The 24,492-nt window shown below is 38.1% G+C and overlaps 1 protein-coding gene across 1 annotated transcript in view; it reads left to right on the top strand.

Annotated features, from left to right (window-relative positions):
* The window catches only part of RTF1 (RTF1 homolog, Paf1/RNA polymerase II complex component), a 29,334-nt gene extending 11,964 nt beyond the window's left edge, over positions 1 to 17,370 (top strand). Inside the window, exons 4-18 of the mRNA XM_062494738.1 lie at positions 909 to 1,113; positions 3,127 to 3,241; positions 4,832 to 4,943; positions 5,779 to 5,914; positions 6,545 to 6,722; positions 7,631 to 7,713; positions 8,046 to 8,133; positions 8,218 to 8,325; positions 8,896 to 8,973; positions 10,228 to 10,349; positions 10,720 to 10,777; positions 11,350 to 11,427; positions 12,516 to 12,611; positions 12,909 to 13,020; positions 14,663 to 17,370. Coding sequence (XP_062350722.1) covers positions 909 to 1,113; positions 3,127 to 3,241; positions 4,832 to 4,943; positions 5,779 to 5,914; positions 6,545 to 6,722; positions 7,631 to 7,713; positions 8,046 to 8,133; positions 8,218 to 8,325; positions 8,896 to 8,973; positions 10,228 to 10,349; positions 10,720 to 10,777; positions 11,350 to 11,427; positions 12,516 to 12,611; positions 12,909 to 13,020; positions 14,663 to 14,769 — 1,676 coding nt within the window. The 3' untranslated portion in view covers positions 14,770 to 17,370. The remainder of the gene's footprint in view (positions 1 to 908; positions 1,114 to 3,126; positions 3,242 to 4,831; positions 4,944 to 5,778; positions 5,915 to 6,544; positions 6,723 to 7,630; positions 7,714 to 8,045; positions 8,134 to 8,217; positions 8,326 to 8,895; positions 8,974 to 10,227; positions 10,350 to 10,719; positions 10,778 to 11,349; positions 11,428 to 12,515; positions 12,612 to 12,908; positions 13,021 to 14,662) is intronic.
* The last annotated feature ends 7,122 nt before the right edge of the window (positions 17,371 to 24,492 follow it).

Consider the following 24,492-nt stretch of genomic DNA (forward strand, 5'->3'; position numbering starts at 1 on the left):
ATACTAAAAAAGGAATTTAAGAGAAGGAGCTTACAGTTTTAAGTATATCAAGCACAGCAAATACAGACAAAGGCATGGAGTGCCTGCACATATATATATCAGTGCTTACAAATCAGGGGTTTCCACAGTGTGAGCTTGCAAAGATGGAAGTTTTCAGAAATACTAATCCCAGAATGGAAGTGAAAGAAGGAATCCTAATGGCCTGCTTCCATAATTCAATGTAATTTAGTCAATTAGGTGAGATAATCAGAACACTTTTACTTGGATGAAGTTTAAAGATGGTGTTAGCCAATACTACTGGGGAGTCAGCTGTTCCCTAAACCCCTGTGTATCTGGGAGAGCTTGTTGCAGTAACGGGGCTAGAGTGTCATGGCCTTGCCAGCCCTGAGGGTATTGGTTTCAACTTTATCTCCTGGTGTAGAAATTCATAGTGTTGCAGTCTTCACATGAGGAATTTTGGTGCATCAGGTTGCTGTAATGAGGTGGTTAATTGTGCAATTCTGTGGTGGTTGATCATGGTGTTTGAGGTGTGCGCACACAAATTCATGGCAGTATAAGCAGCTTGTCAGGGATATAAGCATATAGGCACAGAAGTCTAACTTTAGGACTGTAACACATTATTAAAAGGCCTTTAAAACTTGTTTGTTCTATAAGAATTTTTACTTACAACCTAATTTGTGTTCAAATGTAGTATCACTAATTTTATAATTTTTTAGCATACATATATTATGGTAGTTTCAACCTGGCCTTAATTTTCATTATATGTATGTTTTTAGTATGGTGGAAGATGAGGAATGGAAGACAAATTAATTGCAAAATTAATTTGTACTATCCCGTGCTACTATGCTATAATGAAGTGGTTGGGCTTTGCCCCAGCTGATTGTCACTACCTTATATTTTTGATTTAGGAGAAGTCTCTGACTCAGAAAGCAACAGCTCCTCATCTAGCTCAGATTCAGATTCTTCATCTGAAGATGAGGAATTCCATGATGGCTATGGAGAAGACCTGATGGGAGATGAGGAAGACCGAGCTCGACTGGAACAAATGACAGAAAAGGAGAGAGAGCAGGAACTGTTTAACCGGATAGAGAAGAGAGAAGTGCTAAAGAGAAGGTGAATTTTGTACCTGTTGATATTTGGTAGCAAATTCTTAAAGGCTGCATAAAAGAGTATGCTTACTGTGCTCTCTTGTTTAAGGTCCAAGCATTCAGCACTGTTAAGTGAGTTAAGCTTGATTGTATATTTTTTGTATGTAAACTGTCCCTGTCGTAAAGAAGCACAGGCAGGAGTTTTGCATATTCTTGTAGAAGTCAGTATCTAAAAGTTTCTCAGCTATTGAATATGCACGGTTCTGTCAGCTACCCTTGTCTTTATGTTATTGCTCCATAGGTTAGATACCTGAAGGCCTGCTTTCTCTTCATCCTTCTATATTAATTGTCATGTGCTGATGCTTTGGGAAAAGGCAAACAAAGCATAAGGTGTACATGATTTCTGGAATTTTTCAGAAAACAGTGGTGAAGCACAGATCAGCGTTAGAGTTGCCTGTATGTAGTTCAGGCACTAACAGAGGATAGAGATAGTGAAATAAAGAGTGGTGTTGAATATGTCATTTTCATGGAATCTTTTGTGGATTTCTACCTTAGCTACTGTGATTTTGTTGCTTGTCTGTAGCTGTTACACTGTCCAGTCAGGCAGTTTCTTTGCAGTAAAGGTATTTTACTTCCCGTGTGTCTTAAGTGAAAGGATTTGGCATGTATGGGGCAAGGTTATTCTTTAGTGCCTTCTCTTTTTTCACTTGCTAAGAAATTTTCCTAGAGGACTGACTTCTGCTGAGTAAATCAAGTCAATAAAAGCTGTGTTTGTCCAAGCCATAGCTAAAGCACTGCCTGCCTGCCTTGATTTTAACACTGTGTTCAGAATCTTATGTGGTCTACTGCTCTCCACAGAGGGATCAGAATTATTGCAAGTTTGGATTTAGATCACGTAGGACGTAATATCTTTCAAGTTTGACTCTCTCTTCCATGGTAACTGAATGTCTCTGTTTTAGAATGAATGCTGGAGAATGCTTGATGCGAACAAGCTAAACAATCGAAGCTTGAGTTACTGATTTAATAATAAATGAACTTGTGCTGTTGTGTAAAGTCTTGGCAGGTGGAACTAAGGGGGTGGTGGTGTAGTCATTTAACTTTGTGCTAAGTTGAATCTTTTAAAAGCTCTTTGTATCCACATTATGCTGTGAGTTCATTGTGATTACAGCAGACATTACCTCTGATATAATGCCTTGTCTTGAGTGTTACGCTTCATGCTAAAGACATAAAGGGCAATGAGCTCATCTGACACTTCAGTTTGTTGTCTACAAAATCCAGGTGTGAAGGACTGAAGAAGAATGGACTGTGTAACGTGCGCAGTAATGGATGACACATTTTGAATTTCAGTTATTGGAAGTTACTTTTTTTCTTGTGTATTTGCACACTTCACTAAAGCAGTGACCAGTCCATGGTGGAGTGGAATCTCAGTTCCATTGAAATTAGTACTCTTCGAATACAGTGGCTGAAAATAAGACATCAGGGTGCTATATTTCATGAAGGTAGACATGGAAGTGCCTAAATTCTTCTGCAGAAATAGTCTGATGAGGATTTTGCTGCTGAAGGAAGACTCCCTGAAACATTGCAGTCATTCTTACACAGACCAGTGCCAGTAGAAAGGTGAAGTTTAAGTGTGAAAAAGTTAGCATGATGGCAGCTTTAAAGAAAAAATTTTTAAGGTGAAATTATGTGCAATAGCCATATGATTTTAGAGTTGGAGGCAGCATGCAATGATTGCTGCACTGGCAAGATGAAAATGGAGTAAGGGCATATTTCTGTGGAATAGTAATTTCTGCATGGTCTCATCAACCCTTTAGGTTAGCTTTCTATAGGACTACACTGATGTGCTCAGCTTTTCTTCACTTTGTTTTCTTGGGGAAGGGAGGGGATGGGAATAGGGGACAGGATAACATAAAAGGGACAAGCAATTGAAGTATTCCTTGTAGCCTAATAGCAATTGTGATAGCATCTGAGCAATCCTTTGCTCTCTCAGGAAGAGCATTCTTTCATACATTCTTTTTGTTCCAATAACTGCTACTAGATTTGAAATCAAGAAAAAACTAAAAACAGCAAAAAAGAAAGAAAAGAAAGAAAAAAAGAAAAAGCAAGAGGAAGAGCAGGAGAAGAAAAAACTCACACAGATCCAGGAATCCCAGGTAGGTTATGAAACTGTTCTTGGTCATAAACCCTTGTCCCTTGGCGAAATGAGATAGGATATTGCCTGTCTACCCCTAATGTTTTCCCTTAGTGTCAAGCAGCGTAGTAAGCAGATCAGAAATTAGTTAATTTGTATGCTCAAGCTATCTTCAGTTTTTCCATTTTATTTAAGGAAATTAAAATCTTTGGCCTATTGAGGGGTGCATTGATACTCCTTTAATGAAAAATACAAAGTTGCAGCTATGTCTAGAGCTACTGTGATAGCCCTCCCACATGAGAAAAGGAAAGCAACCTTTTACACTTCCTTTAGCCAAACATCTGTCATTTAGTCTGAAACATTCCGTACATGATCTTCTTGAAAAGTTTGAGAGAGCAGACCAAGCTGCTCAACTGTCATATTAATTATTTAGCATGCACATACATACAGTGGATAAAATGCTTAGCTTCTTTGTCAGGGATGTCAAGGAAAAGCTTGAATGCCAGGAGGAGCAGAAGTAGTTCTATAGTTTTTCCACCTCCAGTAAAAAGAGGACAACACCAGTTTTTGAGGCCAGGCCTCTGTAACTGAACTGTGGTTTCAAACAGTGAAGACCTGCCGTTAATACAGAGTCAGGGCAGGTAGGGTCCCAGAGTGGGGTGGGATTCATCTTGCCTAACTTCAGCCATCTAAGAACCAGTTGATTGTTTACACTTTTTGTTGCCTATTGTTTTGTGCAATGGAAGAGGGCATCTTCAGCTGACAATTCACTCCATGGTATTTTCTAGTGAAACAGATGTTTAACACCTAAAATCTAATTAGGTGCGATGAGTTTTCCCTTAGGCACATGTTGACTGGAATAAATCTCATTTTCCTACTCCCTCAACTCCGTATATGTACATGTGTGTACACTTTATTAGTCCATTTATAATACACAAAGTGTACTTGCACATACATATATGCATGTGTAAAAGGATCTTATTTAGATTTCTTTTGCAGTGCCTTGCAGAAATTACTTCAACTTAGCTTACATTACTGTCTTTTATGCTCATTATAGAGGCTGCTTTCTCTATAGGGATAGACCTGTTAGAAATGGAAAACACAAGAGGACTGAAAACATTTAAGATTTGGAGCCATCTTGCAGATTTTACAAGCAACTTTATTTCTGCTTAAAGTATTTTTAAACTTAACTTTTTTCTTTGCTATTAAATGAAAACTGGTGCTTTGATTTGGCCTTGCAGAAACAGCAAATGAGAATAATATTCATCCAGTTTTTCCTCATTACATGTTATTTGCTGAATTACTCCTATTTTATTTCTCTAGTCCTTTTTTAACTTTAAGGTGGAATTTGGAGACTAAGACTTGGTGGCAGAAATGTTGAACTATAAATATGTTCATTATTTTTGATATGAAGCAGAATAAAGAAATATGCTCCAGATTGATTTCCCCCTCTAGCCTCTGTAAAAAATGAACTGAAAAGAACTGATTTCATAAAGGAGTACATTAGTAATTTCTATTTGAAAAATGTTCCAAGTATGTAAGTAATCTTTGTTTAAATGCTTTTCAAATTACAGATTTGTGGTGTTGAGGGATTTTCTGTACATGTTTTTAGGTCATGTCACATAACAAAGAGCGGAGATCAAAGCGGGATGAAAAGCTAGACAAGAAATCTCAGGCAATGGAGGAGCTAAAAGCAGAAAGAGAGAAAAGGAAGAACAGAACAGGTATGAAAACATGTTGGTATTGCTGCAGTTTTTGAGGCATTGAAGCAGCTTTTTGAAAGGGCTACTTCCTCTTTGAAAGTAATGCAACAATGCTACACCTTGGAGTGAATGAATTCCATGTCTGTGTTTTCCTTGGTCTTTGCCCAACATGACCACCTAGGGTGATATTTGGCAACCACTGATGCTGCATTCCTCATCCTTACCTCTCCCTGGAGTGGTCTAAAAACAGAAATTTAATCACAGCCCACTGAATGGTTCTTAGTAAGGTTTAGTTAATGTGTCTGAATTGGTCACTTAGATTCAGGTTTTTAATCTCTGGATCATTCAAACTCCTACTTACTGTACTTGTGATATCCTGTGTACATTTGTTTGTTTCTTCAGTGGCACATCATCTTGTCCATCTTGCCACTGACTTTTGGTGCAACCATTTTTTTTACTCTACTGGGTTTTATTGTGATCCTCTCCAAACATGAGTTTTTTTTCTTTTTCCTTGTAAAATAATGAGTTGTCTGATCGTAGCAGTTTTTTTTTTTTTCTTACGTATCTAGTTGTTACACCCGTCTTGAGTTACTATGCGCAGTCAAGTTGGGAGACTGAAAATAAGTACGACTGAGATTTAGGATGATTTTAAATACTTCATGTATATGCAAAGAGAGAAGTCAGCCAAGTGCACAGCTTACTAGTGGATTTGAACATGTGCCACCTGTATGTGGTGTAGAGTTAATACCTGTCTGCCTCCTGGATTTTTTTAAAGCAATTAAGGTTCAGCTCTTATAGGCAAGCTTTCATGGAATATTTATAGCTTGCTTCTCCTTGTTCTTTGTCCTTCTTCTAGCTGAATTGCTTGCAAAAAAACAGCCATTAAAAACTAGTGAAGTATACTCTGATGATGAAGAGGAGGAGGAGGATGATAAGTCTAGTGAGAAAAGTGATCGCTCATCCAGATCGTCATCCTCTGATGAAGAGGAAGAGTAAGTACTAAACACTGGGCTATGATTACTTGTAAGTATGTTCAAAAATAGAGATCCACTTTAGGTAGACACATGCTGTTTTAGAGGATTGTTTGGAACAGTTCAGTGTCTCTAAATTGGTTTTTCCTCTGGACACAATTGCATTGCTCAGATTTGAGTCCTTGGACCTATATCATGGTTCATGGGACTCATTTACCTTGGGTGGGTTTGCAACTTCAGTTCCTTGCTGTCAGGTTTAGCCCAAATTACACTGTGGTTCAGTGTTGTTGTTTAGTCCTGCAGTTCAGCAGCTGTAGTGCTCTGGTTCGTATCTGGGCAGATACATGTGCTGGCTCTGTATCTCTACAGATATGGCTCTGTATCTTAAAGTGTTAGTCTGTAAACTGCCTTGGTGTGTGTCTTTCTGCTTTCTGGTAGCAGGGGCAGTGTTTAATAAGCCTAGAACTTCACATTAAGTCTTTCTCATGAATGCTAAATTCACACATCTACAGTTAACTAGTGCATGATGAATCGTGCCTTTTACTGGTAATACAAATAGTGCTCATGCTGTACCTTACTCAGTACCTCCTTTTTGGGTTTGGATTATGTCTCTACTTTTTTCTTGATTCCCTCTCACCTTTCTCAAATCAGAAAAGAAGAAATTCCTCCCAAGTCCCAGCCAGTGTCGTTGCCTGAAGAACTGAACCGAGTACGGTTGTCACGGCACAAGCTGGAACGCTGGTGTCACATGCCCTTCTTTGCCAAGACAGTCACTGGCTGCTTTGTCCGTATTGGCATTGGCAATCACAACAGTAAACCTGTTTATCGGGTGAGTTTAGCTCTGAGGGGTTTAGTTCTTTTTTTTTGTGCTGTAATAAAATATTTGCAGCTTATCAGTTATCAGGTACTGGTGGCTGTTTGATTAATATAAAAAGATTGCTTATAACCAGAAAATGTAATTGCTGGCAAAAAGGTGGAGGAGACTGGTTTAAGAATAAATAAATCTATGTGACCACCTAGGGGAGGAGATAAATTTAGTGAGGGGGAGGGAGCACTAACAAAGCCTGGTCTTCTGTCTTTGGTTCATGTTGTTTTATCATTTGTATTGCAAACTAGAGTTCCAGACTGTGCTTAGACCAAGTAAGGATGAGTAAGATTCACTCCTTATTTCTAGGACTGTTCCCAAGTTATGGTGTGGTCTTGACTCGTTTTTTACAAAGTTTCTAGTACACCAGTGTGCCTTCAGAAGTGACCGTGATTGAGAACACAGTTTTGTTTTTCTGTTTCATTGCTGTAATCATAGGATGCAATAATAGTCTCTAAAGTAGAAAAAAAAAGGCCCCCAGCAGGGCTGCATTCAGTGTGTGAGCAGCAATAGTCTATTTAATTTGGAATATATGTTAACCCAAATCAACATTATTTAAGAAGGAAATAGGAAAGGTTGGAGAATGTAGACTTGGTCAGGAAGGCAGAGCTGAGAATATAAAAAAACTGCATCAAGCATTCAGATGATATGATTTATTAATTCAAAAATTATGTATGAAGCAACTCATTCAGTATCTGATAATGTAGACTGAGGAGTCTTGTTTTCCTTGATCTGGTTAGAATTGTTAAAAGTTAGCTAGATTAAGGTTTTTTATTTCTAGTGAAGAAGCTTGAATATGCCAGATACATTCCAGGAACATGAAAAAAAAACTGCTCTTGCATCCTTCTCATGTGTTTTACTCTGTGGTACAGGTTGCTGAAATAACTGGTGTGGTAGAGACTGCAAAGGTTTACCAGCTTGGTGGCACACGGACAAACAAAGGACTCCAGTTGCGGTAAGGTGCTAAAGGAATCCTCTTCAGTTCATCAATCAGTGTCCTTTTCATAGCAAATAATGTTCTGTGTGGGGTCTGGAGGTGGGAACTGAAAAGTAGACTGAGCTTTGTCATGGTACTTAATGCTAAAATGTTTGGGTTGGATTTATTTGGGATTTTTTTTCTCCTTGTGCATAATGGAAATTATAAAATACCCAAAAAATTTTGTGTGGGGAGTTATAATTGTGTTGACATGTGGTTGTCTGGTTTTGGGCTTCTTGAATCAGTTTACATATATAGATCCAATGTCACCACACCATCACAAGGGAATGTTTTACATTTTATTGTTGCAGGCATGGCAGTGATTCACGTGTGTTTCGCTTGGAGTTTGTCTCAAATCAGGAATTTACTGAAAGTGAATTTATGAAGTGGAAGGAAGCAGTAAGTTTGCCAGACTTTAGTTTCCTCTTAGCAGCCTTCCACCAAGCATACTTTAAGTGGAAAGTAACTCTGTTTCATGTTTAGATGTTCTCTGCTGGGATGCAGCTACCCACACTAGATGAGATAAACAAGAAGGAAGTGTCCATCAAAGAAGCTCTCAACTACAAGTTTAATGATCAGGACATTGAAGAGGTAAATAGTGCATTGTAGTGAAGCTGTGCCAGTACTTAAAAGTGACAGGAACCCATGCAGTAGAGCAGTAGCTGTTACAAAGCAAAATGATCATGGTATTTGCTTTCCAAGAAGTAAATAAAAGGAAGTTTCATAACTGGATAGAGTAGCTTGGTGATCCTGCTGTTGTTTGGTGTTCACTGCTGCTTTTCTTCATCATTTGTGCCCTGTTATCTCCTCTCGAACTTGTGTTACATAGCTCTGAACTCCTGAGTATGGCAACTTAGTTCTCAAGTTCTGAAAAACCGACAGCTGTGTGTGGTAGTTGCATTTATCACAGTTTTTGCAGTTTTATACTTGCTTGATAGTGTCCAAAGATAATTAGCATCAGGTTTTTGTAGATAGTGAGGAGAATGTAGCTGTAATTCATTATCAGTGCACAAACTAAAAAATAACCATCAGAGCATATGTCAAATTCAGTGGCAATAAATACATTTCTTAGGTGATACTCATCTGTTGCTTCTACTGTCCAAGTATTGAACTAGAGATTTCTTATTTGCATATTCATGTTGTTTCCTCTGCATCTTACAGATTGTGAAAGAGAAGGAAAGGTTCAGAAAAGCACCTCCAAACTATGCCATGAAGAAAACTCAGTTATTAAAGGAGAAGGTGAGAGATGAGATGCCTACAAGCTTACTGCAGTCTTTAATTTTGAAGAACTAGAGCTCATCTGGGTTTTGGCAGTAGTCAGCAGTAAGCTCAGCTTCAACTGTGCAGCTGGAAGGTGGTTCTCAAGGTTCATTGCTGGTGTCAGAATACTTATAATCCAGTTAACTATTGCACTCTTTTTTTTTTTTAAGGGGCAACTGTGAACAATTTAAGCCATCTCTTTTTGTGTCCATTAAGCAAGGTCTTAAACTGGTCTGCCTCAGAAACTTTTCCTTTTTTTTTGTCAGTTTTGTTGGTTTTTTTGGTGGTTTTGTTTGTTTATATTATTTGTAACAGTACAATTTGGTATTGTTTGTTTTTTTATGAATACCTCATAATAGTTCTTGAAAGTTGATTTACTCTTCTTATTTAAAGATAGGAAAAACAGAAGTTGTGTTGCATTATTTTTTAGTCAGGGGTAACTGAATTGTCACTTTATGGCTGATAATTTATATTGGAAAAAAAAAGAAGTGGCCGACAGATTTACTTGCCATGAACTTTTTTTACCTGTAGTCTTCCTGGATCAAGTAGACCTAACAGTTGCATATAAGCCAAAGCAAAGAAGTGAAGAATACAAAAGAGTCTGAAGTATCTCTGAAGATAGGACTGCATGAATAGAACCAAAATCTGTTTGTCTTTCTCAAGACATTGCAGCTTCAGATACAGTAAAACCCAAGAGTTTTTACTGAAATACATTTCTTGGTTCCTTGGTTTAAGTGTGTTTTTGTGGTCACTGTTTTACTGTACACGAACATGTAAATGGTTAGGTTCCCGTCACAGGGCGTGCAGTTGCTTTTTGCTGTCACCAGGTGGCACAACAAGCTGCTGTCGTGCCTCAGGGGACTCTCGGCTCCCTGAATTAAATGGCAATTGGCAGTTGTGGAAATAATTATTTTCCTAATGTGCTAAATGGGGATATTAAATTTTAATAAAAACTTGTAACTTAAGTCATCTAACTGACCTGTCCTCCTCATGCTGGGACTGGTGTTCCTACATTCTCCTTAGTGTAAAGGTATTCAGAGTTCTTCAGAATAAGAAATCCAGTTTTGCCTTGAGCTGTAAGGAAAGTGTAGCTCTTTGTTGAGCTCTTACCATGCAGGGAAGAACCTTCACGACTGGAGTAAGGTTAGCTGACTGATTCACGGATATATCCTTTGTCTCTCTGAGTAATTCTGGGTAGAGGGTAGTGCCTAATCAGTTACTGTTTGGTTGAAGGCTATGGCTGAGGACTTGGGGGACCAAGATAAGGCCAAGCAGATTCAAGATCAGCTTAATGAGCTTGAAGAGAGAGCAGAGGCCCTGGATCGTCAACGAACAAAAAATATTTCTGCAATCAGGTAAGAAGCAGATATTGGGAATTTTCTTTCTTAAATAGTATCAAACAATATTTTTAAAAGAGAAACTAATGCATTAACAAATTAACTGCAGGATTTTGGAGGTTTTTTTCCTGCACAGTGTGTTAATGTGTATTTTAATGGTTCTGTTAGTGCTTGTCTATCTTCACTTTCTTGTATCTCTCATGCAGTTAAAATCGTCAAAAATGTAAACTCTCTTCTTTATATCCCAGGGGGCCGTTGTGTTGCAATAAGAGTAATTTGTGGTCAGGATGAAGCTGCAAGAATGCTTTCAGGTGTTTTGTGTAGGGACTGATAAATGACAGTCACTTTGTTTTTCTTTCCCCCACCCTCCTTTTTTTCCATTCTGCAGTTACATCAACCAGAGAAATAGAGAGTGGAATATCGTTGAGTCTGAGAAGGCTCTTGTGGTAAATAGTGCTGAATTAATACTTTCCTACAACTAGAAATTAAATGATGCAAAGAGGGATAATTGCATGGCAAAATTACTAAATTTTTTAATTATCTATGAAATATTTCATATAGGCAAATGATGGGATTTTAAAGCACATTGCTTTATCCTTTTGCTCAATTCCCTTATCAGCAGATTTGTCACTATAAGAGTGACTTTAATACATTTTATATGGAAAAGTCTCCTCATAAAGGAGACTTCAGATAATAAAACAGTAAAAGAGATTTTCTTCTTTGTAGTTGCATTTTTATTAAGGAAGAGCTAAGCTTGTTAACAAATGCTTAAGCATTCTCTGTCCTGAGAGTTGTGTGCCTATTTTCTGTTGTTGTATGCAATAAGGACAGTTTTGTCCTGTGAAGCATGGGACAATGGGTGTATTAAAATCTTTCTAATCTGTAATGTTGTTTCTGGTTTTTCTCTGATCTTGGTATTGTATATAGCAGATGAGTAATTGCATGCATGGGGGGCTGTGGGAGGATTTAAAAGAGCTCAAGTAGCAAACTGCAAAACCGTGTGCTATTCCTTCTCCAGGCTGAAAGTCACAGCATGAAAAACCAACAAATGGATCCCTTTACTAGGCGGCAGTGCAAGCCCACGATAGTGTCTAATGTGAGTGTAATACTTAAATTCAGTTGAGGCAATTTGCTGAAAAGCAGGAACCAATGTAATGCAGAGTGTAGGAACAAAATTCCCAACTGTGCCATATGCTATTAACGCCCTGAATGCCAGTGTGAGATACAGCTGAGTGAGATTCTGGTCCCTCTTCTTTTATAATGCAGTGTGAAGGACATAAGTGGTGTGGGTATGTACTGTAAAAGCAACTATGAGGCTTATGTCATGAGTTCATCTATGTTGAATTACTCAGATTTAGTTAGCTCTGGGAAAACAGTTTGCTTTAGGTGAGAATTTCACTTTTAGTTAGCTGAAAGTTTCCTGAAACATTAGTTAAAGGTGAGAGGAGAACAAACATTTTGGGCCTGTGATGGATGAAGTAGTTCAACACAAAGTTCCCATGTGATACTGTGGCAAAATCTTCTACTGCTGTCTCTCCATATATAACTGAATGACATATTGATGAATAATAAGGCAATAACCTCCTCCTTCTAAGTAATCTAGCCTTGTTGAGCTCTGTTCTGGAATAGTGTGCTTCTGGTGTAGGTAGCTAAAAAAACAACTGCTCAGGTTGGCTCTCATCAGTCTCCACAAACCAGCAAGGAAATAAAAGAGAAATTCTACTGCAGGGCTTGAATGAAACATTCTGAAATACTTCTTTATTAGAAAAGAATTGTAACTGAGTAGCCTTATTATGCTGGAGAACTACTAGGTAAAGAAAATAGTCTTCTAAAGATTTCTTCTCCCTAGTAGAGTGTTTCAGCCAGAACTGTAAGCTGAAAGCAAATGCGTATTATAGTAGCATTGAGTAGTCACAGAAACAAACTGTATAAGCAGGAAATGTATTTCTGATTTTCCAAATAAAAGCTTTCTGAAGATGATTTTTAGTTTGTTAGTGTCAGATAATCAGGATGATTTTGGTAGCCTTTTGAGATTCTGGAAGTTGGATGAACTGTTATGTGGTCTCTTATGGTTTTAGATTCATGGATGCAAACACTGTTTTAACAAAATGTAGTTCCAGCTTTTCCAAATTTAATTGCAGTAATTCTTTATTTTTATTCTTCCCTAATATTTTGCCTTTGCAGTCCAGAGATCCTGCTGTCCAAGCTGCCATCCTTGCCCAGCTAAATGCAAAATACGGATCTGGTGTGTTACCAGATGCTCCAAAGGACATGAGTAAGGTAAGTTTCCATTTTAGTCTCTTATGTTCCTCACACTGTCACCCTTTTGCTCTGTGAAGCTTGTGAGTAATAGCAGGTGTGCAAGCTTCAATTCCGGAAAAAGGCATTCTGTAGAACTTTATCATAAAAAAGCAACAGCTTCTTGGTTCTTGGGAAAGGAAATTTAAGTTGCTCTAGCTGTATAAAAGCTACACTAACTAAGTGTGTTTATGACAGAAGAGTTGGGGGAAAAACATTTTTATCTCTGTTTGTACAGCCAGATAAGGTTTGGAGACTTACCTGTAGTTTTCATTTCAGGGTCAAGGAAAAGATAAAGATGTGAACTCTAAATCAGCTAGTGACCTCTCAGAAGATCTTTTCAAAGTGCATGACTTTGATGTAAAGATTGATCTTCAGGTTCCCAGTTCAGGTAGGTGTTCCCTCTGAGTTTGGGGATGTGATTGTCCAGCCATTTTGGTAGAAGTTACTTCTTCCAGAATAATTCTTTCAAAGTTATTGGGAGCTTTTGAAAATGGGAGTAAGGACTGTCTTGGCAAGTATCTTGAACTGAGGAGGAGGGGACGTGTGGTAGTGACATCCATTGAGAAAACAAGAACAACTGTATTGTGTTAGACTAAAAGCCTGTATATCCCCATATCCTTGGTTTGAAGCCTAGGGAGAGAAGGAGATAATGAGTGGTTTTTGGTACACTCTTGCAGTCTATATTATCTATGACTTGCTTAATCTTTGGGGGAAAGATGAGTGTTGTATTTAATACATCTTGGCAGCTATCTTGATACTTACTTTGTTAAGTTGTCTAATAACTTTTGACAGCAGATAAGCTGCGTGTCTGTGCTGTTCTGTTCTGTCCTCTGTGCATGTACTGTGGGCATAAGGTTTTTTACTTTACATTTTTACTTGATTTTGAACCTTCTGCTTTACCAAGTTGCCCTTCCCTAACTAAGGTATTGCAGATGGTGTTGAAGCTAAATTTTAGGGGAACAAAAAAATTCTGAAATGCTGACCAGTGTGTGAAGATAAGAGACACAAACTTGCTGGCTCTTCTTTGTTATCTTGACTTTGACAGCAGGAGATGTGTGACAAGAACAGTTGAGTATCATAGGATCTTTTTGATTGTAAAAGACCTTTAAGATTACCGAGTCAAACCATTAACTCAACATTCACAAGTCCACCACTAAACCAGGTCCCTATGTGCCACAGCTACATGTCTTTTAGATACCTCCAAGGATGGTGACCCAGCCACTTCCCTGAGCAGCCTGTTCTGATGCTTGACAACCCTCTTGGTGAAGAAATTTCTCCTAATACCCAGTCTAAACCTCCCTAGTGCAACTTGAGGCTATTTTCTTGTCGTATAAAGTTGTTTTCCAGAGGGAGGATGCATGGGAGAAATATACCAGTGCAATTTGACACACAAGGTTTAGTATTTCTTGCATTACTTGAAGGATTAGATCTGCATCTTCTTGGAGGACAATAATTTAGGAAGTACTATAAGAATGCACAAAGACGAACCTTGTCAGGAAGCAAGAGCAGGAGAAGTTGTTTTTCCAAACTAGGTCAAGATGGATACTCTGGATGTAAGACTACAGAATGAGATAGGAGTTCAAGAAGAAGAGACTTCCTGAAACACCTAGTGAGGGTTATGGACTTGAGAGCTAGGAAGCAGATGAGGGTCAGGCACTGAAGGACACTGAAGAGAGAAGGATGAGAAAGAGTTTTCCTTAGACAGAATGCTCTTCTGGCATCTTACTTTGTGCAGTGTCCTTGCTTAACAGAAGAATTATTCTGGGGAATTATAAAAATGTGTGTTGTAGATAGAGAACATTAGACTTTTTCTGCTTACTGTCTCTGGATTAACACACAGAGTCAAAACTGCATGTGCTGTATCTATGGAGATAAGCTCCCCGATACTGTCTGTATTATTAACTGAAGTTCTAACCTGATGTACACTAGAGAAGCCAAACATGATTTTGTGGTGAAAGTGTCTACAACAACAAGTAAGAATTTATAGTTTGCCTGTAGTTTTGTTCTTACTCTTTTCTTCTCCCCAACAGAATCTAAGGCACTGGCCATCACCTCCAAGGCTCCTCCAGCAAAAGATGGTGCCCCTCGGCGATCATTGAACTTGGAGGATTACAAAAAGAGACGAGGGCTTATTTGAGCATGCCCACTCTGCTGCTTCTGATCCTGCATGCTCCATGATGATGTCCTATTTTTTCTTCCTCCCTTTTCAGTTCTCCCTTCTGGGTTGGAGCAGCAGTGGAGCTGGGAAGAGACTCTTTAAAACTGCCAGTCATCTGTAACATAAACCATTCAACTATTTACTGTATAGACCTCCCTTCTTGCCCTTTCCTCTGCTCCCCTCACAAATGTGGATCTGTGCTATTTGGGGTTTTCCCATTTCTTTTAGTTTGAGTTTTGTTTTTATTTTGTCGATGCAGCTCGTTGGTCCACTCTGTGTTCAGTATTAGCCTGAGGTCTGGATTTCCATAGGAATCTCTTGGCAGTCGCAGAATCAGCACCTGGTGATCTCCCCTTACATACCACCACACGCACAGTGAATAAACATTGGCGCAAGACCTTTGTGGCTGGAAGGTCATCTGCACTTTCTCCCTCTTCTTCTTCCTCCTTCATCCTGGCTTTGGAGAAGGGAATCTTCAAAAACTGGCCTAGGTTCAAAGTGTAAATTTTTTTGGGAGGGTTGTGTGACTTTTTTTCAGGTGTTTTTTATCATTTTTAAGCTGCAGTACTATTTGTATCTGTCTGTCACAGTTCTTTACGGCTGTTTTGAATTTCTACCAGCTGTACTTGAGCATCTGAAATTGCAAGAAAGAAACTCATTAAATGTGATTCTTCTTACTAAAATGGCTTGGCTGATATAGCTATTCAACTTCATGTTCCCTTTTTTAATTACACTTAACTGATGAGAAAGAAGTACACAGCTCTTAATGTGGGACTTGTCATCTGTAGTACATCCAGACTCTACAGCTGTAACTGGTGAAGTAGCTTTTTATGGGGTGGGAGCTCATTTGGTTGGGCTTTAATTTCTTCTCCAGGCTTTCAGTATTACATATTTGTTAACTTACTGTGTCTTCACTGGACTCCAGCTCACTTTGTTTCTTGCTTTCTGAACCATTTAAATGAGGCTTCTATCAATAAACAATTTTTTTTAATATAAAAAAAAAACACATTCTATGGAAGGGGAAGGACATAACAGAAAAGGTCAGTGGGTAATATAAGAGGTAGGTAATGGACATTTTTCATATATAAACTGGTACAAGTGGAGTGCAACATGAGCACAAGAATTGTATGGCTTTATGGAATATTTGACTGGACACAAATTGACAGCTAAATTATCACTCAGGTGTAAAAAAAAATCAAATGTAAATATAAGTGACATTTAACAAATAACTTTTCCAAACAAGATAGATATGAAACTAAGAACTAAATTGAAAAATTAGAAGTCTAAAAGGTTAGAGGCCCTCGTTCAGGTAAGCATGGAAGCACGTGTGTGTTCCTACTCAGGCCAGTACGTATATAACAACTTAAGCACTGAACTGGATAGGAATGTTCCTGAGGGACTCTGAAGAGGGAAAATGCAATGCTCTTCTTGTGTCAGAGCATTACTGTTTTTCTGAAATCATACACTGGTTATATTTTAACCTGTGTTTGATTCTTTCTTGCTGGATTCTTAATGAAACTTTAATCTAGTTCTTATTTCACTTTCTCCTCTTTTTTTTAACAGTGGCTTTAAAGAAACATCGTGTAATTGTGTGCAGATTGATTCTACGAACTGTGTATAAGAGGAATATCAACATATAAAGCCTACCATGTAAACAAATAAATAGAAATGTTTCCATACTTATTTACTGAATAGTCCATAGTTCTAGGACATGTGGATTATTCTGTAAATATGTAATCATAGACCACTTTATTAGATGGTCTGTTTTAGCAGCTTCTCTGGAGTTACAGTAGGCTCACATACTTAAAATTTTTAAGATTGGATTTATGAGATCTACCATCATAACTTCATAGGAAACATTGTGATTCACTGTGTAGATATGCATTTGATATGATTTGGTTTTTTCAGCAGCTAAAGTGATTTGTGATTTAAAAAAATTAAACTTATTTTGCAATAGAGAGTTTAAAAAATAATCACTCTCTAAGGGTTTGCAGAAATAATTGCCAAATAAAACAGTTCAGGAACTGATTTTTTCCACAGAAATGCCTCAGAGCTCTGAGATGCAGTAACAATTGGTCTCTAAAGGTAAACTTAACCCAAATACAGTATTTTTAATATGCTTGGCCTTGATGTATTAGTTTTAGTTAACTTCTACATTTGGTAACACAAGACTATCTGTAATGCAACCAGTGTGGATGAGAGCCATACAGTGTTGCAAGCAACTTTTCGTAGAGAAAACCAAAACACAGGAGATGCAGATAGTTTAGGATGCCAGTCTGAATGATGGACTATGTCCTAGTTATCTGCAATCATGAAGCTGCCACTTACCCTCTCAAAGTCTCTGGGTTTTGCAAAAATACTGTTTTTCAGAGAAGGCGACTGTCAGTAAATTATGCAAACCTCTTATATTGAGAATAATACATGAAGAAAGTACTCTTGAATAGTTACATAATTGTATGAAAGCTGTAATTTTTTTCCTTTAAGTGCATGTAAAGGTGAGTGACTACACCTCCCACTTGTTTAGAGAGGGAGCGATTTGTTTACTTTGTTTCATTGGTGTCCTAGCATAGTTCATCACAATTGTACAGACTTATATAAATAAACTTGGTTTGTTGGTTTAATAAGGTTGATTGTTTATCCCTTGATCTGAGGTGCTAAGGGTTTCCTGTCTGAATTTTGTTTCTTCAGAAACTGACACTTCGTTTATCAGTCTAGACTGTTATATTTAATACTAATATTATACTATAATATTATATTATCTACATATAATTTTATACTATATATAATATCACACTATTATATTTTATATTAATATTGTGAAGTAATTAATGAAAAGTAAGCCCTCTTTCTTTGCAAGAGCAGCTCTTGACTCCTGGATCACTCTAACATCTGGAGTTGGTTCTTATCACTAAACTCAAATGTAGCCTCTTGGAAGTCAGTTTGCTTGCACCTCATATAAAACACAGACTTTGCTTGTCTTGCAGAAATCCAGACTTCTTTTGTAATAAAAATGTTAAACCATATCGCTGAACTTAAAGAAGCAACTGAGTCAGGTGAAGCAAGACTTCTCAGGGGTGTTCATTGTGGGGATGAGACACAACAAGGCATAATTTGGAAGAGGGTACGTTCTGCCAAGATATAATATTAAAAAAAAATACCCTTAGGACAGTTAAACAGATATTTTTCTGTCTATTTTGGAGGTGTTCAAGAGAATGCTAGATTAAGGCAGAAGTAACATGATCCAATCTTGTAGTTTAGCCAGGTTTGAGAAGGATCATGGATTGGTGATCACCCTGAGCTCCTTTCTGACTTGAATTAACATATGATTCTATAAGTAGTTTTGTACCTTCTCCAGTTTTGTCTGTCTTCTCTGCAAGTACTGCCCCCTCCCCATCCCCCTTTTGACATGCAGAGTAATGCAGAACCCAGAATTTGTCTCACAGACACAGTGGCTTAGGATGAGCAGTGCAGGATTTCCCAACACACACGCCCTTTCTGAGACTCCTAGGGTTCCTGCTAGGGCTATCTGTGAAACAAAATTGTCCCTAGAGATTAACTAACCATTGAGCAGGCTGGAAGACTTGGCCTGGAAGTTTGAGTCAAGAGCTGTAACTGAGATTTGCTTAGCAAAGTGTTCCTTTGCTGTATTTATGAGTTGTAAATTAGGTACTTAAGCTACTGACACATATGCAGTCTTACTTTCAGCACAATAGCTTAGTCTTCTAGAGGGAGATGCTTAAGTAGCCAAATAAATAGGAGTTGGTTTTTTTGTTGTTTTATTTTTTTTTTTTAATCTGGAGCTCACTGGTTTTACCTTGCCACCTTCATCAATTGCTTCAGAATTTAGATCACCTCTCACACTCAGTAGCTGAAAGAATCTCAAACCAGCAATTTCTTAAGTCTACTGTGTGTGGAATTACCTGGGTAAAAAACCCAAAGGAACAAACCCAACCACCAGCCTAGGTTTCTGCTTGGTTGGTTGGACTGTGGGGCTAGTAAACATGGGGACTTGGAGTGGTAATATCTTCAATTTCTACAGCTCTTTGGAAAGACAGCCATTCAATATTCCCTTGGGGTTCTTTATGCCTTGACATCTGTCGAGCTGTTAAAGGCTTCTGTGGCCCAACTGTGACAGGCTATAACAGGTAGGTGTTGCCCATGTAACTCCAGGTTTTGGAGACTTCACTTTTTATTTAGCATGTTTTATCTACTGAGAAGAAACAGTATCCATCTAAGAGAATGAGTAGTTGAAGGTAAATTAAAGTAGGAACTTCTCAGAAATAGATAATGTATTGTTATCTATCAGTAATGGAAGGCAGGGTGAGCATTGAAAGTACTTAGGATGATGTATCTGGTATTTTGTATTAGACTGCATCTAGTCTGCGTCTAATTTTTGGGTTCCCCAGATTATGGAAGATTTCAGCCACCTGAAACAAATTTAGTGAAAGGCCACCAAGATGGTCATGGATTAAGTTCAGCTTCTTCCAAGCAGGTAATGACAAACACTATACATAGTACACTGTAATAATGTATTATGATTGTTAGTAAAAGGCCATAAGCTTAGTACTGCCTCTGCAACGCCTTGGGAATGAACAGGAATATCATACTTCCCCTTCTGGACTTTCTTTGGCCTGCCTGTATCTTTGTTTTACTTAGCTTTGCTAGAACAATTTCTGTAACTGGCCAGGTGTCTGTGGTTAATTTCTTTTACTTTATCTTTTGGTGGCGCAACCATAGTTTTATTTATGTAAGAGTATGAAGCAGGTATTTTATGTGCAACAGGATACTTATGACCAAAATAATGATGTGGAAATAAATGCAGGCATGTTATATGATAGCAGACCTTTAGAACTGGAAACAAAGGACGTCAAAGAGAAGACTACAAATTAACGAAGTCATGTGTGTGGAACAGGAAACCCCATAGTCCTGTATTGTTGAGTGGTTACTCACCAGCAGTCAAATACGGAAGCAGCAGGGAGTGGGATTTTTCTCTTTGTATGGGCTGTGGGGGTTTTTTGTGTGGTTTGTTTTTTGGTAGGTTTTTCTGATTTTGTGGTTGGTTGATAGGGTTTTTTTATTTATTTGGCTTGTTTTGGTTGTTTAGGGCAGAACAAGAACTAGACAGAATTGTGTTTAGGAAGTAACAGAACAAAGAAATCACACCTAACATATGTGAAGGGCTTATATATCATATATTTTGATCTGAAGGCCAATAAGGAAAACTAAAGATGTAAAAGCATATTAGCAAGCATAACAAAAATCCAAGTAGGTCCTAGAGGGAGGGAGAAGAAAGTAGCAGCATATTCCTCCCAACAAAGGACTTCAGATGCTGATAGCTTCAAGTTATCCTTTCCAGCAGTCTGGAGATACTGATTTTGAGGTGCAGAGTAACAGTATAAGGGTGAAAATAACCCCTAAAAATAAGAGAAATTAAGAAATGTGTCTTACAACTTTATTACTGCAACTTCTGTATAAAAGTACACAACCTGCATTATTATTATTATTATTTTCCTCTGATAATTGCACATGGACTAATAGACTAATTGGATTAAGATTTTTCATATGCTAACAATAAATTGTTAGCTTTACTTGTATGTATATTATGCTTCCTCTTTGCCCGTAAGCAAGATCTTCAGTGTAACAGAAAATGCAACTTTGGGAGGAGCTACTAGCAGCCTTTCAGTGCATGTGGAGAGGTTATCAGGAAAGTGGTCTGCTTTTTCACCTGTGAGAGGATTAGAGATAATAGTATAATTTGAAACAAGAGGTTTTGATTAAAGATGATTGAACACTTCTATGAGGACAGCGAACAGGCTGCCCAAAGAGCTTCTCTTTGGAGGTTTTCAGCTGGATAAAGCTTTAGCAGTGTGGCCTTGGATCTGATCCTGCTGGGTGTATGAGGCTAATCTAGGGGACCTCCTGAGGTCCCTTTCAATCGAAATTATACTATGACTCTATTTATGGTAAATTCTAAGTGAAGCCTGAGTTGCTGTAGCTTGTCTGTTCCATAGTGTAGCTGATGTAAGAAAAATGACAGGAATTACCCAGCTTGCCAAACAGGACTTGGCTGTTTGTCAATGATTGATTGCTTTAAGGTCTGGCTCCACTAAATATGCAGTGCACATAAATTTCTCAAATTTTGTCTTTTAATTGAATGCAAAATGTAAAGCGCAGTTCTGTTACTGTACCCCACTGCTGCTGTGGGCAGCAACTCTCTCATTGGGAAAATCCTGGAATTTAACAACTGTCTTCCTAAATCCTGTATGCTGCATTCCAGTAGTCTGTGGATTTTCTGTAGAGCAAATAATTTACCCGAGTGTGATTAAGTTGCGTAGAACATATTTTGGATAGAATGTACTCTGTATCATTAACTTTGCACTCTGTCTTCCATACTGGAACATGAGAGTACTTATTTGAGATGATAAAGGATTGTTTTCTTAAGTGCTGGCACTCGGTGTCAAAGCATGAGCTGGATACTTTAAGAGACTCAGTACCCTTAAGCAGTATGAAGCAAGGGAATGCATTAAGAGTGATAGTTATGGAGGGGTGTTCTTTGTGGGAATTTTTTTCTTTTCTTCATATCAAGCTTTAGAAAAAGATGTAATTTCTTTATCTGTTTGATTGTGACAACAGCTGATGTCTAGTTCCTGAAAGCTAGCTGCAGACTCTCTGCTCCACTAAAACTCTTTAGATGCCATGTTGAACTTCTGTCTTTCAACACATTGTATTCCCCTGGCAACAGAAGAAACGCTGAGCCATAAGGAGGGAGGAAAAAGAGAGGTCACAGCCTGAAAACACTAGGAGCCTCTGGTCCATGAGAAGGAATACTGTGCATACTTAAACATACAATACGTTGCTTTCTGAAGGATAGCCTTCCACTTCTGCCAAATGCAGCACCAGGTTGCCACCAGGAGTGAAAGCACACTTTCACCCACGTTACAGAAAACCATCATGCCGGAAGTAATTTTCTAAAATTATTTTAAGCAACATTAAAGCTTCAAAATTGATCACTTGGGTAATTAGTAGATTCTCATACAAATGCTTGCAAGCAACATCCCTGACCTAATTGAATGTGCATAAGTGATTGTGGATTCTCTACAAGTTTGTTTGGTCTTAGTAAATATATACAGTTTTGCTATATAAGAGGTATGGTTTTTGAGTGCTATCCTGGAAAAATTTGAGTAGGTCAGTACAGAAACCCATGCCGACAAAAAAACAGAGAACAAAGCCATTGGCAAAAAGTTGCTGGAAGTCTCAGGCTCATGTCCTAAATCTCACATTAACATTCAAGTAAAAGCTTTATATTTCCTCAGGCAGACTTTTTTTTTTTTTTTTTTTGTTATTAAACCTCTTTCAGCTTGTTCTGCAGAAAATACAAGGATGGATAGGGTAATAAATTACACTGCAGATGAGCAACTTTGTGAATTTATTAATGACCATGTTAGACAAGATTCATAAATACAGCTTAATGGTAAGTGAGCATTGGAATGGAATCAAAGAATACAGGTTATTTTCTCACATGAGTATATATGTATGATGACCAAAAGACATCAAGTCTCTGGGGAGATTGACTTTGATTCAGTGGGTAGAAGGAGGGGCAGTAGAGTAGAACATCAGAGGCTGGGAGTGATCTGCCTTTGTAAATGCATATAGGAGATCAAGATGCCTTGTTTGACTGTGCCTGCTTCAGGAAAGAAATTCAAAATATCCTCACTTTAGGACAGGGAGGGGGATATTTCAATAGCTGTAAAATGTGCCCTTAAATCAAACAGATAAAATTTTATCTGGAACTCAAGATGATTTGGACTTTGGGATTTATTGAAAGACTGTTCAATAATTTGAATTGAATAATTTGTTGGTTTTCCTTCAAGACAAGCATGCAATTGTCAGATACACCACCTGGCGTGCAAGAATATTTGCCTTGAGTGCAACAATGTAAGGGGTGTCTGCTTCATCCCTTTGTAATTCTTCCTAGTGGAACATCTGCCAACAGACAACGTGCTTCCATTATTTTTCAAAGTGAAATTGCTGTGTAAAAGCTCAACTCCTGAAAGCACCCATGTGGCAATCAGTTTTCAGGCCACTTACTGGAAGCGATGGTGGAGTCAAAGTTGATGTGCGTAAGCAATTTGAACACAGGAGCCTTGGCAGCTGTTGTGTGGCTGTTTTCAGATAGGGCAGTTCCAGTGAAGCTGTTGCTGCCCAACTGACTTTTTGAACTGATTATTAGAGCAGAATTATTGCTCGTATCCCGTGTGCTTTAGAAGGTTACTGTGACAAATTACAGCTTCTCCCAAGACTGGTGCTAATGCAGGGTTTTTTCTGGCTGCAGTTAGCACAAGCACACGCTCAAGAGTCAGTTTAATGTAATCTTCCTTGACTGGGGAAGAAAACTGATCTGTGATGAGAAAAAGTAGATTGTCTACAACATATATACTTAAAAGGAAAAAAAACCCAAACTTTTGTTCCATGCTTTGCTCTTGAAGACTTTCCAGTTGGGAAAAAAACTAGAGTAAAAACCAGCTGTCAAAAACTACTAGAGTAATTGTCAAAAACTACTAGAACAGCTACTTTTCCTGTAATAAAGCTCTTCACCTGGAAGTATTATAATGGACTATGGAGGCAAACTAGTTTTTCACTACTGAAGTAAAATTAAACGTTTGAATAAATGCACTCTTCATCTAAGAAAGATTAGATGAATTTCAAACACAAAGAAGTTCCTTTCAATTTTAAATCAGGGCTGGTTAATGATTAAATTGATTATTGATTTTTATTTCCATTGCAAACTTCCGCAACATTCTCTCAAATGATCAAAGACGGGAAGTTGAAGATAGCAAACTACAGTGGCCAAATTTGAGGTGAAATATAAGTTGAGTACCATTTTAGCTTTTTGTAAAATCCTCTTCTAGCTGTACTCCTAGTAAAGGATTTTCTATGAAGAGTTCTGCAATTTAGCTTAGTAACCAAAGTCTGGAAGTGGGGATGAAGTATTGTAACAGCATAGAGTATATGATCTTTAACAAAAATCTTCGCTTTAGGCTAACATCCCTTTACTGCTTAGCAATGAAGAGTTTTTAATTTTAGAGCATTAATATTACAGAGTGTACTCTTGGGTTTCCTATCACTGTGCTGCCTGTTTCAGCTAGCACAATCTGTTCACAGCAGCTAGTGCTCTTCCAGAGGCAGCTAAAAGTACAGAGGGGAAAAAAAATATGTTTATGAATTGTATCTTGAAACACTTTGGGGCTGAATGCCCAGAAGCCTGAAGACACATAATTCCAAATATTTTATTATGGTCTATTAAGCCAGTATTACAGTGAAAGTGAAGAGACTGTGGGAGGCAGTGGGAACTGGATAGAGTCCTCATGGGGAATATTTTCACTCACATGTGGCCCAAATTGCAAAGTCACAGGGCAAGACTGTTCCTGTGGTGATTATTTTGTGTTGTTTACTAAAAGTGGAGGCAGAGCTCATTGCGGACTGCCACACACTAAAGTTTTTTATTCTGGGCAGAAACAGCCTGGGTAGTTCCTCAGGTCCTGCTGTCTTCAAAAAGTGATGCATAAAGAGATCCACTGCAATCTACCATAAAGTGACACATCACTCATGACAAGTTTGTTGATACCTGGTTATTAGTAATAACCATTAGTTATTACTATAAAATTGGAAAGCATTTAAATTCTGAAGGATTATTGCCCCTCT

This window comes from Cinclus cinclus, chromosome 6 (assembly GCF_963662255.1).
Source record: "Cinclus cinclus chromosome 6, bCinCin1.1, whole genome shotgun sequence".
Taxonomy (NCBI): domain Eukaryota; kingdom Metazoa; phylum Chordata; class Aves; order Passeriformes; family Cinclidae; genus Cinclus; species Cinclus cinclus.